The sequence below is a fragment of the Labeo rohita genome, chromosome 18, assembly GCF_022985175.1.
Source record: "Labeo rohita strain BAU-BD-2019 chromosome 18, IGBB_LRoh.1.0, whole genome shotgun sequence".
Classification (NCBI taxonomy): Eukaryota; Metazoa; Chordata; class Actinopteri; order Cypriniformes; family Cyprinidae; genus Labeo; species Labeo rohita.
In genome coordinates, this window is record NC_066886.1 from 14221352 (window position 1) to 14240503 (window position 19152).

General features: G+C 37.4%; 1 protein-coding gene across 1 annotated transcript in view; it reads left to right on the top strand.

The window, feature by feature from the left end:
• Window positions 1-19152, top strand: part of bcar1 (BCAR1 scaffold protein, Cas family member) — a 108701-nt gene that overhangs the window by 63268 nt on the left and 26281 nt on the right. The window contains 1 exon segment of the mRNA XM_051134573.1: window positions 7831-8529. Within this exon segment, the coding sequence (XP_050990530.1) occupies window positions 7831-8529 (699 nt within the window).

Here is a 19152-nt window from a genome sequence, read left to right on the forward strand (position 1 = left end):
TTACATCCGCTTGTTTCTTAATACTGTGTTGTTACCTGAATGATCCACAGCTGTGTTTTTTTTTTTTTGTTTAGTGATAGTTATTCATGAGTCCCTTGTTTGTCTTGAACAGTTAAACTGTCCACTGTTCTAAAGAAAAATCCTTCAAGTCCCACAAATTCTTTGGTTTTTCCGTATTTTTGTGTATTTGAACTCTTTCCAACAATGACGGCATCATTTTGAGATCCATCTTTTCACACTGAGGACAACTGAGGGTCTCATATGCAACTGTTACAGAAAGTTCAAACGCTCACTGATGTTCCAGAAGGAAAAAAAGTGCATTAAGAATTTGAAGATCAGGGTAAATTTAACTTATTTTGGCTTCTAGGAAAAATGTAAGTATCTTCTGTAGCCCCCCCCTGGCTCTTACTGATGGTTTTTTCATCTTTTATGTGAAATATCTTTTTCAGTTCAGTACTAAATAAACAATAACATGCATTTTGTGTGATCCCTCTTATTTTGATCAAATAATTAACATTTTGCAGATTCTGAAAGGGGGATGTAAACTTTTGGCGTCAACTGTATATAGTGCAGTAATTTGACAGCCCCATTCCTCGTTCACTTTCATTATTTTGAAATGAGTAACCAGAATATTCTTAAAAAATCAGTTTTAGAAAAAAAAAACTCATATGGGTGAGGAGATGATGATAGAATTGGCCTGCTAAATGCTCTCGCGCTCTTGACCCTTTTAAATGCAAATGGATGAGCGTTTCGTCCTTTGGATGATGAGTTTCCTTTTCTTCTCCATTCTCTTCCTCCATCCCTTTTATCTCTTCTCTCTGTCTTTTTCTAGAGATAATACAGTTAAGCATCAGCCTCTGTCTGCTCTAGCCACAGGGAAAGCGGTTGACCTGGACATTTCCATGGTGATGACTGCCAGGGAGAAATGAAGCGAAACTCTCGTCATCCCCTCATCTTATACAAGCCTCTTTACTGTTTCTCAAACAATGCCTTGATAACAATGTTGGCCAGTAACAAAGTTACAGTAGCGTGACAGTAGGCAGCAAGGAGGCTTTTCCAGTAACAAGATACTTTTTCCAAAAAGTAGCATTGTAGTGTTAAAATGTTATATATGAATATTATATATGAGTTCACCCAAAAATGAAAATTCAGTCATTAATTACTAGGGCTGCTTCCTAACAGTCAACTAACCATTAGTCAACGAGACCAAAATTTTCTTAGTCGCTTAGTCGCAGAAAACAAAATTCTACAGGAAGTCATGCAGTCCGTAATGGACAGATTGTTAACAGCTGGTCTATGTGGTAATATAATACATGAGGCAGGACATCGACCTCTAATATGGCTTTTCATCTTAAAAATGTATGTAGTAGAAACTTGGCTTCATCATGGCAGCTCGATCTAATGTTAACCTAGGAAAATGTGCACTATTGAAGTATCTGTGTGGAGTGTGGAAGCTGACTAGTAGTGCACTTATACTGCATGACAGATGTATGCACCTGAGCGGTCACTTGCTCTTAAAATACTCTGTCATTTTTAGTCATACAGATAACAGTAATACATCTTTCGAATCTGTAAAGACTCTATGTTTATTTGCGTGTGCTAAGAATTAACAACGAAAAGTTGAGCTTTATAATAATTAAAGCAAACAAGATGCACTTTCTGCCATCTCTGTCTCTATGAACTTGAGAAACCTTGAAACAGACGTGAAAAATATATCTATAGAGAGTGAAATGTACTTTTAAATGAACCAGTAGATCAAATAGAAAACAAATATTCTCAGATTATGTAATTATATGATACATGCATACATGCGCATCCACTACTGCGGAGTCAGTGTTGCCGACTTCATCTCTTAAGCAGAAAACAAAGAAGGCACTTGTTTATCAATAAATTATTAAAACTTTAATGCAGTCTCCTCGCTGTTTTTCCCTGACGCATTTATAATTATTAGGCCATATCTACTGGTGCGCTGTGGCAAGCTTTTTTTTGAGTGTGTTTGAGCGCTTATTAGGCTATGTAAGCAATGAAAGACTCATTATTATGATGTATATGGTTTGTCAATAAACGTACAACTAATAGTAATAGTTTAGTTGGGGCAGCCCTATTAATTACAGTAACACAACAAGGCCCAGAAAGGTAGTAAAGACATTGTTAAAACAGTCCATGTGACATCAGTGGTTCAACTGTAATGTAACAAAGTTACGAGAATATTTTTTGTGCGCACAGAAAACAAAAACAACAACATTATTCTGGGCCTTAAACGTAGTAATTGCATTGCTGTTTATGCAGGATCAGAAAGCTCTGGGATTTCATCAAAAATATCTTAATTTGTGTTCTAAAGATGAACAAAAGTCTTACAGGTTTGGAACGACATGAGGATGAGTAATTAATGACAGAATTTTCATTTTTGGGTGAACTAGCCCTTTAATGCTATATTTTAGATTATTAGTCTGCAAATGCTCTGTCCAAAAATGTCTCTCTCTTTTTCAAATTGTACTGGGAAGTCTAATAATAATAATTTTTCATTTTGTTCAAAAATGATTCCATGATTTGAGTAATCTGTGAGTCATTTTGTTTAATATTTTATTGCTAAATGCTATTGTTCGTCACTGTGTTTTTGATTTTGGTTATACAAATTAGAGTGTTTCTAATCTGATCAGTAGTATTTCATGCTGACAGATAATTAAAAATCTGTCACCATGATTAAATTAAAAGCAAGTACAGAGACAATAAATAGGCAAGCATCACATGTACTGAAATGGTTCTTTGTATGAATCAGTCTGCGATTTGTTGCGAAAATGGGATTCGTTAGGAAATATTGCTTGGGCTAACTACTTTTTTAAAAGTTTAGTTTTGCTATAGCTTAACTGCTTTTAGTGATAAATAGCTCTAAGTATTTTCAAAGCAGCTTCCCATTACTGCTTGATGAATGCAGATGTGTACCAAAAAACACCCTAGAGGAACCAACTAATTTTCTGCTGTTGTTTAATGCACAGTGTTTTACTGTTTTATTTTATAATTGTCTGCGATGGAAGGTGTGATTTATCCTGAGCTGTGAAGATGATAATAGATCCATTGATCAATAGTGAAATATTCCTGTCTCTGTTATTTTCCTTCATTTATCCTCCTGCTGTTGTCTTAATGCTGATGTGCTTGTGTTCTCCTGTGTACATTCCTAACAAATGAGAAAACACTCACTATCACAGAATCATCGACTCGCCCTTACATATAAACCCCTGTGAATCACTCCCTGAACATCCTGTGTCCTGATCGACAGAGAAAGAGAGATTGAAATGTGGGAGTGAGACAGAAAGAGACAGACTAGAGAGGCTTGGCATACTTTCTGTAATGGAGGCAAAGTTCAACAGCTCGTGATGTCATCAGTCCTCCAGAGGCTTTTTGCTTGGCAGGAAAATATTCTTGTGAAAAAAAGTGAACAGCACAGAAAGCCCACAGCACTCCTTTTCTACTGCAGTTTGCTTCCACTTTTCAAAGGCGGAGAAAGAAAGTGAGATAAGACAGCGGAATAAAGACAAAGACATCAAGTCACAGGAAATTCTTTTCTATCCAATTTCTGCAACAACATCAATCACCTAATTAATTTATTCGTTATTGTCAGCCTAATCAGGAAGGATGTAAATATATCACATCTCTAAAACCTCAGCATGTTTATTAGTAGAGTCAGAACTAGGAGTGGGCAGTTTGAACAAATGTGTTTATTTATATATTTATAATGCATTTTATGATATATTCTTTAATTGATTATTAATTTAATCTTATGTGGTAATTCCTATTTTTAGACAATCTGATTCAAATTACATACTTCATGAATGATTGTTTTGATTTGTTTGGTTTTTTTTGGACCAAGATGTGTGTAAACCAAAAGACCAAGAATATTCATTACTGATCAATATTCTGTTTTATATTTTTACATCAACAATGTAATCAACATTCTGTTATATATGAAGCCAAGTATGAATCTCATCAAGTTAGTGGTTTAAGCATTTTACCCTTATTCCAAAATAATAACTCAAGGAAGTAACAATTTAAACAATGTATTTTATTTGTTAACTTATGTTCAGCCAATATCTTTTAACTATTTTTGAATTGTCGGATCATTGATCATCAAAGCTCAGCAAATATTGGTCACAGGCACAGAGATTTACTTTAAATTTCACCAAGCTGATTACTCACTAAAAAGGTCATGTTTTCTTGCCATTTTAAGTCTTATTTTGACATTACGAAATGGTTATATGTGTGAGTTGTTTACTTTTTTAAATTAGCCTTCACATTAACACCATTATATTTAGTGCTGTGCAACGATTAATCGCAATGAATTGCTTACAAAATAAAAGTTTTTGTTTACATATTATATGTGTGTGCACTGTATATATTTATGTATATATAAATACACACACAGTATATATTTTGAAAATATTTACATGTATATATTTTTATTGATATAATTGCTATTAAATATAAATATATATAATATATGCTGTAAACATGTTTTTATTAAATATATCCATGCATGTGTGTGTATTTATATATACATAATAAATATACACAGTGCACACAAGAGGTGGGATTTATTGCATGAACCAATCACATGGTTTTATTTTTGTATGTTTTTTTTCTCATCCAATATGCTGAGGCACTGCCTTAAAAAAAACTTCCTAGTGTTGCTCATAGCACTCAGCCCCAGTCAGAATGTCCCGTTCCTTTGCAAAGACTCCCAAAGAATGGCTTAAACTGCCTTTATGGAAAAAGCCCATGGAGTTAATGAGCTTTCTCAGCTGGTCTGAGTGCTTCTCATTATTTTGGCATTGTGCGTGCGAGTTTGAATGGATAGAGGGGGATGTGGAGGTATGCATGCATGCATTTGTGCGTGTACATGCACACATTCCTCCGTCTATACGTGCATCAGTGCTCTCTGTGTGCATGCGTGTGCCAGCACTACATGGTGACATCTCAACCAGCTGCTCGCAGGCAGTAAAGCCTCTCGGACGCTATTGTGTCCAGCCTCGGTCTCCTCCGGCTTTAAGGGAGACACTACAGGGACTGTCCCTCACCCGGGCAGCACAGGCAGGGCATTCATCTGTCAGATATGCCCTCCGTGAGCCTCTCCTCTCTCTCCTCCAGCTCCGAGCACAGAGACGCCATTCATCACAGCGCTGCCGCTCTCCACACAGACCTTTAAAACACACAGGGAGAGATTCACGCAGAATGAATTGCGCGTTGGTTCTTTGCTGTCTGCGTTGTTTCAGCACCGAGCGATGCAAACAAGGGCAAAAAATGTTGAGGTTTGTATGGCACAGTTCCAGATATTGTGGGCACTGAGGAGTTTCTGTGTACAGAAGTGCATAATTAGCATTATACCACAGGGATCCTGAAGGAAGACATAGCTGCAGGCTGTGGCTGCATCTCATTTCACATCACCTACTATCCCAGATATTATGTTAAAAACAGAAGGACAGAGGCGCTTTCATAATGTACTATTTCCACTGAGTATGTGATATCAGATTTTATAATGTTCCAGTGGCGAATACACTCTCAAAAATGCATATTTACGTCAGTGCAACAGCCTCGTTGTTAGTGTGACGACATATAGCGCAACTGCGCTCACGGCAACCCGAGTTCGATTCCCATCTTGAGGCCCTTTGCTGATCCCGCTCCCCTCTCTCCTCTCAGCTCTTTCCTGTCATCTCTCTACTGTCCTGTCACAATAAAAGGCATAAAAAGCCCCAAAAAATAAAATCCGAGAGCTTTCTGACCCTGCATGGACAGCTATGCAACTGACACGTTAAAAGCCCAGAACGACAGTAAGGACATTTTTTCTGGCTAGCTTTATTATTCTATTTTATCATCAGCAGTAATGAATACAAACAAATGCACGGTCAACACTCACAGTGCAAACTCTCTAATAAATACCAATTTGCTTTCGCCATGATACACAAATTGATGCCTCTAGTCCGAAAAGAGTTTCCCACTGGTAATCACAACTTTGTGATGGTGTTCACGCGGTGCTCATCTCGTGAATACGATCATCCTACATGACTCAAAGGCAGCGTGTGTCCTGACAGGGGAGGTCTGTTAGTAATCAAACACCTGCTGACTATCTGCTGCGCTGCATCAATCACCTGTTAGCTTGAGCTCAAAACTCTCGCAAACCACAGTGAACTCACGGTAGGAGAGCTGTAGACGGGGGTGCGAGGGGGACATGGAGCTCTCTGTGCTGGAAATTAGCCGTTCTTTACTGTTCTCCTGCACAAAGACCCTCTACTGAATCACTCAATAGCCGAGATGTTTTGTGTTGATTGAAGCTAAACTAGTCTATTCTTCTCTTTTTTCCCCTTTAGCTGTTGTGGAGGGTTTCTGCGGCACACAATGACCGATTACAATCAGCCAATCAAACGCTGTGATTTTGTTGAGAGGACTGTGATGGAGTGCTGTGGGTTGACTGTGGCTTTATTCAGGTGGCATGTAGAGCAGTGATACACGTGTCTGTTGGCACTGTGCCAGTGCTCTTGTGCCAGAGAAAAGAGGTTGGGCTGGTCCAGGGGGCCGAATTGCAAATATTTGTTTAAGTGTCAAAGACCAGTCGCACTTGTGGGTGGCATTGTAAACGAGAGGACAGATGGAGTCCATGGCGTGTAAATGTGTCGGGAAGGGGTTTAGAACAAATAGACAAAATGTAAAAAGCAATGGAGCATTGCACTAAAATCACAGACCTTGTTTACACCTGCTATTAAAGAGATAGTTCACCCAAAACTGAAAATTCTGTCATTAATTGCTCAGCCTCATGTTGTCTCAAACATGAAAGACCTTCGTTCATCTTCTGAACACAAATTAAGAAATTTTTGATGCCTGCATTTACAGCAGCACAACTATCACGTTCACAGCCCAAAAAAGGTAGTAAGGACATTGTTAAAATAGTACATCAGTGGTTCGTAATTTTTTATCGTGGGTGATCTGGTCTTCAATTTTATAACAATAAAAATCAATTTGAGAACAAACTTTGAAGTTGACTTGAGAAAGCCTCAAAGTATGAAGTTGTAAAAGCTTGAAGGTTTAAAGTTTAGCTAGATTACAGAGATGTTGCTAGCATGTTTCTAGCATGATTAGCATGTCGTTAACATATGTTTTAATGTGATTTAACATATAGTTAACATGAATGAAAAAATCCAGTTAAAACAATTAAAAAATGCTGATTTAGTAAACTAACAGCTAAAACCAGCTGATTCCATTAAAAACAGCTAAAATCCAACATAATTAGCATGTTGTTAACATGTTGCTAGCATGATTAACATGTTGTTAACGTTTCTAACATGTTCCTAACATGAATAGCATGTTGCTAGCATGTTTTAGTATGAGTAGCATGTTGTGAACATGTTTTTAACACAAATAGCATGTTTCTAGCATGATTAACATGTTGTTAACATATTTCTAGCATGTTTTTAAAATGTTTAGCATGTTGCTAGCTTGTTTCTATCGTGATTAGCATGTTGCTAGCACATTGTTAACACATTTCTGGCATGTTTTTAACATGTTTCTAACATGATTAGCATGTTTTTAGCATTTTTGTAGCATGATTAGCATGTTTTATTGTCATTTAACATATCGTTACATGAACAAAAAAACAAATCCAGCTAAAAACAAGCTAAAACCACCTAAAACCAGCTGATTTAGCCAAAAACATCTAAAACCGGTACATTAGTTAAAAAAACAGCTAAAACCCAGCTAAAACCAGCCTAGGCATGAGAGACGCTAATGATGTTGGTGTAATATTCGTGAGCCAAACTCAATTTCTTTCTCTCTCCTCTCTTTTAGAATGTGTTGGCAAAGGCCCTGTACGACAATGTGGCGGAGTCTCCAGACGAGTTGTCCTTTCGGAAGGGTGACATCATGACCGTCCTGGAGCGGGACACGCAGGGGCTGGAAGGCTGGTGGCTATGTTCGCTACATGGCCGTCAAGGCATTGTTCCTGGCAACCGGCTGAAGATTCTCGTGGGCATGTATGATAAACAGCAGCAGCAGCAGTTACAGCAGCCAATGAGCCAACCGAGCCCAACCCAGAGCCATCTCAACCTGCCTCAGAGTGCCTACACCAAGCTTCCCCCTTCATCCCAGTACACGGCCATGCACCCTGCCTTCTCCTCCAGCTCCACCAACTCAACCAACCCAGACGGTGTCTACATGCTCCCCCCCAACCACAGTCTGCCCACCCCCTCCAGCCTCTACCAGGTGCCCACCGGCCCCCAGCCTCCACAGCCCCAACCCAAAGCCCCCGCTGTGGCACAAAAGCAAAGCCAGGCACAGTACCCTCCTACTCCACAGGATGTCTACCAAGTGCCCCCCTCCATTAATGTTCCAGGCCAGGACATCTACCAGGTGCCACCGACTGCAGGAGGGCCGTGTCCAGGGCAGGATGTCTACCAGGTGCCACCCTCTGTGAACCAGACACAAGACGTTTACCAGATTCCCCCGTCAATAGAGAGGAGCTGGGATTCTCCCAAACCCCTGGGGAAGGTAGGAGTAAACTTTTTGTATACACATACGTTTAACACATTTTCAGACATTTACATTCATTGCTTCTGAAAGAAGTATTTTATTTTATTTTTAGTGATTTTGTGGAAACATTATTTTACCCCATATACTCAAACAATTAAATTTCTTAAAACATTCTCATTGTCCTATTAATAACAATTCACTGGTGTGAAAAAAAAAAAAAAAATAAAAAAAAAATAAATATAAATAAATAAATAAATATATTATATGAGTTTTTTATTATTTTATTTCATTATTTTTTTAAAAGATCTCCATATACTAAAATAATACCCCCTTTTTTAAAATCAACATCAAATCAAAATCTATCCTATTTATTAAAATCTGTTAATTATTTAATTTCATTTATTTTAATTTAATTTAATTTACTCTTTATTTTATTTTATGGACTGATCCTATTTACTTTCTTAAAAATGTTCTTTTTTTATTTTATTTTATTTTATTGATTGACTGATTCTATTTACTTTCTTAAAATCTGTCCTGTTTTTTATTTTATTTTATTTTATTTTATTTTATTTTATTTTATTTTATTTTATTTTATTTTATTTTATTTGCTGATCCCATTTACTATCCTATCCTATTTTATTGTCTGATCGTATTTACTTTCTTTAAATCTATGTCCTATTCGTTTGATTTTATTTGATTTCACTGCTATTTCAATCTAAAATATGTCACATTTTGGAAGTTTAATGTTGGCCATGGTCATATACAAGGATGTGTGATATCTTGGAAAATATACAGGAAGACGAGAGAAATATAGGCAGAGGACAGGAGGGTGTGTGAGGGAGGGTGTGAAAGACAGTCATAAATAATGCAGAGTTTGATAACGTCGGTGACCGTGGGCAGCGCAGAGTGAATAAGCATTTTCGAGTGGTAACTACAGGTTGAAGCTGTGGGCAGTGATGGTCCCTTGAGAGAGCATTGCAGGCCACTCTCAGGGCACCGAGCCATATGCCACGACTGCCGCAGCGGCGGGGGAAATGAAGTGTAAAGATGGAAGGATGAAGTGAGGAGAGGTTCAGCTGCAGGCCTGCTCACTGTTAGCCACCTGTCAACTCCGCTCTACCTACAGCCATAAAGATGAGACATGAATCAGTGTCACTGGTTCTGGTCACCGTGACATGGTTACAGAGACATTTAAACTACAGCATGCTAACGAGACGCTGCTATGTTAGCGTGACCACATCATTATTTACTTGATGATGATTATAAAACAGCTGAATGTGGTCAGGCAGTTCCAACCACTGCGACAGTAATATTCTCACTGTGTGGAAAGTTTCCACTGCAAAAGAAAGTACTGTGGTGGCACCTTGGTACAGTAAAGGTATTGTGTTATACAAGGTTCCCACGGTTCTGGAAAAACTTATGTATAATTGTATAATAAATGTATAATTTCCAGGTCTGGAATATAAAAGAATATTTTATAGTCCAGGGTTTTCCAAACTGGGTTATGTGAGGAAACTGCAGAGGGTTTGTGAGGTTGAGATCAGCACGATTTTTAATGTTTTTTAAAGAAGTCTCTTATGCTCATCGAAGTTCCATTTATTTCATTACAAATACAGGAAAAAATAATACTACCTAACAATATAGGTCTTTACTATGACTGTAACTATCAATTTAACACATCCTTGCTAAATAAAAGAAAGAATTTACTGACCCCAAACTTTGAACAATAGTGTATATTGTTATAAAATATTTCAGTTTGAAATAAATGCTGTTCTTTTTAACGTTTTATTCATCAAAGAATCTTGAAAAAAATATCACAGGTTCCCAAAAAAAAAAAAAAAAAAAAAAAAAAAAAAAAATCCAACATTGGTAATAAATCAGCATATTAGTATGATATTTGAAGGATCATGTGACATTGAAGACTGGAGTAATGACGTTGAAAATTCAGCTTTGCATCACAGGAATAAATTCTATTTTAAAGTATATTAAAATAGAAACCCACTATTTTAAATTGCAATAATATTTCACAATTTTACAGTTTTTTCTGTATTTTTAATCAAATAAATCAGCCTCAATGAGCACCCCCTCCCCCCTCTCTCTCCCACTTCACTTCCTGTCAATTCTGATCTGTCCTATCACAATAAAGGCAAAAAAAAACAACTTTTGAACAACAGTTATATATAAATAAAAACAAAAAAAGTTTTTATTTTCAAAAAAGTTAGATCTAGACATCAGAGAACCATGAACGAGCAAATGTGTTGGTGTTTTCAAGGTATCTCTAAGAATACCAAGGTATTATCAGGGTCCACATCCAAAACCCTACATGAATTTATTGTAAAATGGTTGGCATGTTTTTTTCCCCTCAGTTGTCAGCCAGTGTTTAATTAATTTAAAAAATAGTCAATGAAAAGTAGATGAAAAACATTCTGGCCTTGGAGTCTGTGCCATTCAAGGCCGCGACTGAAAGTAATCAAACCGAAATACCTCGACATGATTGTGATTCTTCACATTTTCTAAGTGGTTTAAACTTTACCTCAGCTTTAATTTGACAATTTTTGAATCTTTTTATTTCTAACCTCAGCCTTGTTTTTTTCCAGCAACCGTTTTTTTACTAAGAATACTACCATATTCTTTGTACAGAGTCTGTGAGAAACTACCAGCAATATATTGCCTCTCGTGTTACATGAGTAGTTTACAGTCAGTTGGACGTTGGTAGAGTCTGTGCTGCAAACCCAGTGCCTGAAGGATCAATACTGATGGCAGTGACTCAAGAACTTGCAAAACACACTGAATTCTGCAGTGAGGAAGCAGAAATGTCCAAAATATCCAGAGCAGAGTCCATTGCTTACGTTCTTCAGGGTTTGGTGGTGCGTTGAAGCCAAAGATAATGCAATACCATGTCTGCTTCCAGATTACAGATCCATTCTGTCACCACAGTCACGCTGTTGTTTAAAACATACAAGACTTGTATTATCATGTCCTTCCGTGATCTTTTTCAGAAGTTCTGCATTTCTATTTGCAGTCTTGTCTTGAGGTTTTCATTTCATGTGGTTTATGAGGGGAGATTTTGATGCATTTTTTGCTAATGTCCTCCATTATGATCACTTGTCCTTGTGCCCACAGTCCCTCCACCACTGACAGTTTTTCATTATGTGATAAGAGTTCCTGTTGAGAGAGGAGAGGATAGAAACACACATATGAACACACACACATACAGCTGAGCTCTGAAACACCTTTATACTCTTGCTCTGCTTAATAAAGGAATGTATTTCAGAGCAAATATGCTCCAGTTGGTTCATTTTCCCTAGCAAGCAGTATATGAGTTACGCCGAGGTAGAGTGCAACAGAGGCTCAATTTTTAAGCCAGAATCAACAATGTAACATTGGATTTTGGCTATTATTCCTGATTTAAGTAATAAGTTCTTTTAAGTGGTTTTGCTTAATAGAGAAGTCCACTTTCAGAACAAAAATTTACAGATAATGTACTCACCCCCTTGTCTTTCAAGATGTTCATATCTTTCTTTCTTCAGTCGTAAAGAAATTATGTTTTTTGAGGAAAACATTTCAGGATTTTTCTCTATATATTGGCCTTTTATGGTGCCCCAAGTTTGAACTTCCAAAATGCAGTTTAAATGTGACTTCAAACGATCCCAAATACGGTTGTAAATGATCCCAACTGAGGAAGAAGGGTCTTATCTAGCAAAACGATCAGTTATTTTCATTTTAAAAGTACAATTTAAATACTTCTTAATCTCAAACGCTCATCTTGTTTTGCTTTGCCTGAACTCTGTGTATTCTGGTTCAAGACAGTTAAGAGTATGTTGAAAAACTCCAATCATATTTTCTCCCTTAACTTCAAAAATCATTTCAAAATCATCCTACATCGCTGCAGAAGTACCGACTGAGTCTTTGCAAAGTGAATATGCAAAGGAGATCAAACACCATTAACAAAAAAGGTAAAACAGTGATATAAGATGATTGTGAAGTTGAGGGAGAACATGAGATGGGAGTTTTTCGACATACTCCAACTGTCATGAACCGGAAAAAAACTGTTCGGGCAGAGCAAGACGAGTGACATTAAAAAGTATATAAACAGTATTATTTTTATGAAAATAACCAATTGTTTAGCTAGATAAGATCCTTCTTCCTCAGCTGGGATCATTTACAACCGCATTTGGATCGTTTGAAGCCACATTTGAACTGCATTTTGAAAGGTTAAACTCGGGGCACCATATCAGTCCATTATATGGAGAAAAATCCTGAAATGTTTTCCTCAAAAAACACAGTTTCTTTACGACTGAAGAAAGAAAGACATGAACATCTTGAATGACAAGGGAGTGAGTACATTATCTGTAAAAAAAAATTCTGGAAGTGGAGTTTTCCTTTAACTGTGGACTTACCCAGGTGATACTGTGGCAGGAGTATGTGGAGTTGCATGATGATTGTGGATGGGGTCAGGGTTAGGACTGAGGGATTGTGATAAAGCAGCTGGAACATCTGAGCGGTGTGTCACATCAAAGACATGCGCGGGCAGACAACCCGACAAAGCCCCAGCACGTTCCTCCAACGGCAAGGAGTTTAATTCTCCCTTATTTCTCCCTGTCTGAGTGAATCATCATAGAACTCTTATTCGTGAAAGTAATTTCTGCCTCAGAGAAATAAACGATAATTGTGAGATTAAAGATTAAAATAAGAAATAAAATCACATTATGCCTTATTACGATAAATAGCCATAATTTGGAGAAATAAAGTTGTAATTGTGAGAAATAAAATTGCAATTACTAGAAATGCAGTCACAGTTCTCACATTGGAGTTGATTTAGTTTCTCTTGAACTTAGTGACTCACATCAATAAAAAATTCGTCAAGAACGAACACTAAAGATTATGACATGCTTCAATCAACCCGAAAACTACCTCTAAAGATGTTTCTGATGAAATGAGAGCAATACCGGATGTGACCTTCAGTTGCAAGAATAAGATTTGCACATGTTTGTGACTCACCGCCGCTAAGACTCGCCTTCTGTCCTGCTTACACATTAACCAAAGTGAGCTTACACTATCAACTCAAGTTGCACATTGACCATTAAAGTAAATAAAACCAACGGATGAAGAAAGATTTGAGTGCAAGCTTGTTCGTCTGGTTTAGGACCACGTGAGCGTATCTCAAAGAGGGTTTATGGATGCTTTTGAAAGAGGGGCAGCAAAGGTGTAAAAAGAGTCTTGGTTTATCTCTTTAATGGCCCCTGCTATAGCCATTCAGTATGCTGGACAGATAGCTGGGTTTATTAAGGAAAGGTGCGCTGGGAAACGAGGAAGATGTGGAGACGGGGAGATGGCAAAGGCTAGATTGAGATTCTGTGGTTGGTTTGCCGCACTGCCTGTTCTGAAAGTAAATGTGTAATCTTTGGAGACTTAGTTGAGGCTGCTCACCTGATCAGGCTGGGAAGAGGAGGTTGAGGGAGGACGTGCAGGCTTGGCTTATCTACAGGTCCAGGCAGGCAGCATTTAAAGGAGAGAGGGAGGGGAGAACATTGTGAGGAGACAGAATAAAGGAAGACCAGAGGGATCCATAGATCCATACTTCACCACATATCCACAGAGCTACAACGATATGGAAAAATATACCAGTTTAACATCTGCTATCACAATGTTATCAGTGTCTTAAGCAATGTTATCGGTGAATTCCAATCATCATTTTTACAGCATTGAAGTGCACTACTAAAAAGGAATGCTATTCCCGGTTATTCCGGAAAAAAAGTGAGCCATGGAATTCTGTCTTCTAGACAGATTATAAAAGAGTAAGACTAGAGCAATTCATCACCAAACTGAAGGTTATTTACTTCAAATCAAAACCATTTCTTGCTCTTGTGTAAGTATCTATAAAAAATATTCTTTTATATTTTCATGCAATTTCTGACCCTGGATCACAAAACCAGTCATAAGGATCAATTTTTTTGAGTTTCATACATCATCTGAATAAATAAGCTTTCCATTGATGTATGGTTTGTTAGGACAATATTTGGCTGAGATACAACTATTTGAAAATCTGGAATCTTAGGGTGCAAAAGAATCTAAATATTAAGAAAATTGCATTTGAAGTTTACTGTAAAAAAAAAAAGAAAAAAAAAACAATTTGTTGAGTCAACTTAAAATAATTTGTTACCCTGCAGACTTCAAATATTAAGTTCAGTCGACTCAAATAAGTTTAGTCAACTTGAAATGTTAAGTTGTACTAAGTGAGAACTTAGATATTTAGGATGACTAAACAAACAATTTGGTTTGTTAAACTTAAAAGCTGGGCTTGTTACCCAGCTGCCTCAAAATTTTAAGTTGAATGAACTCAAATATCTAAGTTGTCACTTAATACACCTTAACATTTCAAGTTGACTAAACCTTTTTTTGAGTTGACTGAACTTAACATTTTAAGGCAGCTGGGTAACAAATTATTTTACGTTGAATCAACAAAATGATTTTTGCAGTGTTGTCGAAATAAAGTTCTTAGCAATGCATATTACTAATCAAAAATTAAGTTATGATATATTTACAATAGAAAATGTACAAAATGTCTGTATGCAACATGATCTTTACTTAATATCCTAATGATTTTTGGCATAAAAGAAAAATCGATCATTTTGACCCATACAGTTATTTTTGGCTATTGCTACAAATATACCCTTGCTACTTATGACTGGTTTTGTGGGCCGGGGTCACATTTAAAAAAATATTGAAATGGTGATTAAAAATACTATTTTTACAGGCTTCCATCGGTTGACAAACTAGTTCAGTAACGAAAGCTTTAGTTGAGTTTTCATCTTGTGTCTTATATACTGTGTTTTTCAGTAGTATTTCAGTGCAGAGGGAATGGGAATGCCTTTGGATGCTTGTGCGCATCTTCTGGGAATTTCCCTCACTGGCTGGCACGTCTGTAATCTACTGCAACCCTCTCCCACCTCACATTCCTGAAGACCAGAGATACTCCTCCATGCCTTTAGACAGCCTTCAAAGCATCATTTTTTGGTTCATTTTAGAGAGTTCATAAACTGGTTTAAAATGTCAGCACTGCATTTAAAATTTAGATTGGATGAGGCTTGTTCAACAGTTTTAGTAATTTTATTACTGAAAAGGTGGTTTTAGGCTCTCCTTTTTGCTCATTTTTGAAATCCGCTGTGTCACTTTCCCATTCTTTTTCTGTGTAAATGTGTTATATAGACATGTAGCGCATCTTGAAACCATGGTTTTTTATTACACTGCTCACATGTTGGATTTTTCAATGCAAAAACACGTTTTGTGTGAATTCCTGTTAAGACAACCTCGCACTTGAATTGCATAATCTCTATTTTTCATGAAGTTATGTAGATTGTGTCAAATGTTACATTGTTTAAGATTCTTAAAGTGATAATTTGACCAAAAATGAAAATTCTGTCATTAATTACTCACCCTCATGTCGTTCCAAACCCGTCAGACCTTTGTTCATCTTCAAAACACAAATTAAGATATTTTTGATGAAATTTGAGAGATTTCTGACTGTCCGTAGACAGCAATGTAAATACCACGGTCAAGGCTTAAAAAAGTAGTAAGAACATTGTTAAAATAGTCCATGTGACACCAGTTTTATGAAGCTTGAACGTGGTGGTTGCGTTGCTGTCTGTAGATGGTCAGAAAGCTCTTGGATTTTATCAAAAATATTTTAATTTGTTTTACAAAGATGAATGTCTTGTGGGTTTGGAACAACACAAGACACAAGGGTGAGTAATTAAGACAGGATTTTCATTTTTGGGTGACCCCTCACATTCGAATTGCATCATCATTAAGTTACGAAGATTGTGTCAGATGTTTCATTGTTTATGATTCTCAACTTCAAGTGAATGCTTCAAATTAATTGATAGAGAAAGGAGGATTAATTCGTAAACTGGACATTACTGCCAAAGGCATTCTCTCTCTCTGTGTTTCTGTTCCTCCTTTTTATTCTTTTCTTCTCTGTGAGTACCTCAGAATACTGAATAGAGAGCTCTTAATGGTTGTTTAAATAGTCTCAGTTCCCCTTAGGGGCCTGTGTGTGATTTTAGGTTCGTATCTCTGGGCCTCACTGCAGTGCATTGTGGGTTTTTAAAGAGGGACTTTGATATTGGCCTCACATCACAGCGCATGAGTAAAGCGTTGGCTGCTCTAGGGCACTGCGCCTCCACGTAGCCTCATTACTCTCTCCTCAGACTGCACACGCTGACTCTGAATCAGCACATATCCACCAGCAGTCTCCTGCACATAGTAATGTGATGCAGCGAGTGTGTCTCAAGACAACGCGGCATCCATTACAAGCAGCGTGTCTGGGCTCCTGCAATGGCTGCAGGTTTCCTGTGATGTGGCTTAGGCGGAAGAGAAGGAAAAGAGAGGGACTAAAAGGAGAAAACAAGTGCTGATGCCATGTTTCCCTTACAGCTGGAGGAGACGCAGGAAGTCGTGTGATGACTGGGCAGCTCTGAACACGCCGTGCATCTGGTGCACCGATGTGCTTTATTTATAATTCCCTGAGCTTCAGAGCTCAGTTGAAATCTCGTTGCATCCTCATGACTAATGTTGAGTAACAAACTAAAAACAATTTAACTACATTTTTCAGTAGCATGACAGAAGCCCAGACTGCTGCTAGCCTAAGCTGGTTTGCTAGTCTTTCAGTCTGGTTTTAGAGGGGTTTTGGGCAGTTTTTACATTCACCTTAGAAGTTCAACGCATGAACCAATCACAGCCAAACATAACCAGTCATGTCCAATCATATCGCGTTGGAGGCATTGGCTCTTCTCATGTAGCTTTTCACCATTCATTCTCAATTACCCCCCAACAAACTCACCGCACATTTTAAGGGGTCTGTTAAAACTCAGTGGGCTCAGGGGAGGCAAGAGCGATGCGGACTCCCGCTGTAACTTTACATGCTGGTGTCAATGTTGGACAATGTTTTTTTTTTTTTTTTTTTTGAAAAATGACTGATTTATACACTTTCTAATGTTAGATTTTGTAATATTGGTGTTGTTTTTATTTTTGTATTACAATTTTTTTTCTCATCCAATATTTTTGTTACATTGTTACGATGGTATGCCACGTTAATAAATAAAAAAAAATCTAATTATGAGATTAAAGTCATAATATTTCAAGAACAAAGTCAAAATTACAAGAATAAAGTAAAAATGTTACAGGAGTAAAATGGAAATATTATGAGAATAAAGTCGAAATATTGTCATTATAAGGTCGAAATATTACGAGAACAAAGTCGAAATAAAACGAGAATAAAGTTGAAATATTACGTGAATAAGGTTTAAACATTACGAGAATAAAGCTGAAATTACGAGAATAAAGTTTGACTTTATTCTAGAAATATTTCACCTTCATTCTCAAAATATTTCAACTTTATTCTCCAAATATTTCAACTTTATTCTTGTAGTTTCAACTTTATTCTCATAATTTCGACTTTATTCTTAAGGTATTTCAACTCTATTCTCGCAATTTTGACTTTATTCTCGAAATATTTCAACTTTATTCTTAAAATATTTTGACTTTATTCTCGTAATTTTGAGTTTATTCTCAAAATATTTTAACTTCATTCTCAAAGTATTTCTACTTTATTCTCGTAATTTCGACTTTATTCTCAAAACATTTGGACTTTATTTTCATAATTTTGACTTTATTTTTGAAATTTTTTAACTTTATTCTCGAAATATTTCAACTACATTTTCGTAATTTCAACTATATTCTCGTAATATTTTGACTTTATTCTCGTAATTTCAACTTTATTCTCAAAACATTTCGACTTAATTCTCAAAATATTATTACTTTAATCTCATTTTCGATTTTAATATTTTTTAACATGGCACTAAAACACTGTCGTACATTGCCTCCTTGGAGGAAACGCCCCTGGTTTAAACTGATTTGAGATGTTTTCCAGTCCGCAGTTGAACTACTTTGTGAGTAGTTTTAAGCTTGAGAAGCTACAGTTTCAAAGTGACTGTCTTCGAGGACACATCACTGTCGGACACATCGTGAATCCATTTGGTGTTCACCTTCAGGCCTCAGGGGATCTTCGCTAGGTCAGTGAGGACCAGCATGGGGGTCTCTGCACCCTGTAACCTTGAGCACACCACTTTGTCAGTTAACACAGCCGCACAGCCACAGGTCATGTACAATAGAGAGTGAAAAAGACAGCGGGCGTCTGTCTAAAGAAAGACAAAATAAGAATCTTCCTAGCAGGATCTCCTCCATTACCTGCTGCGGTCTCATTTTCTGCTCTGACAGCGTGTGGCGAGCAAGGGGACGGGAGATTGACAGCTGAAGGGAGCAGAGGAAAACGGCGAGATCAGTGGGACAGAATTAGCAGCCTGAGCGGCGATGGCGGGTGGAGCCGCGGGAGGAGGTTTTCTCTTCTCATGCGCTGTGTCCTGTCATTAACGTCCCCGCATAGCCAGCAGCGGATCGAGGGAGAGGAGGAGAGATGGGGCCCGATGCGGGCCCCTCAGCGTAAACAGCAGACCACTGCGAGCCTTTATTTGTGCTCCAGTGGCCTTCATCAAAGGGCTGGAATATCACAGGAGGCCACAGGGTTCACTTTGTACTGCAGGGAGTTGAAAGGACTGAAAAAACACAGATCAGAGAGAAGAA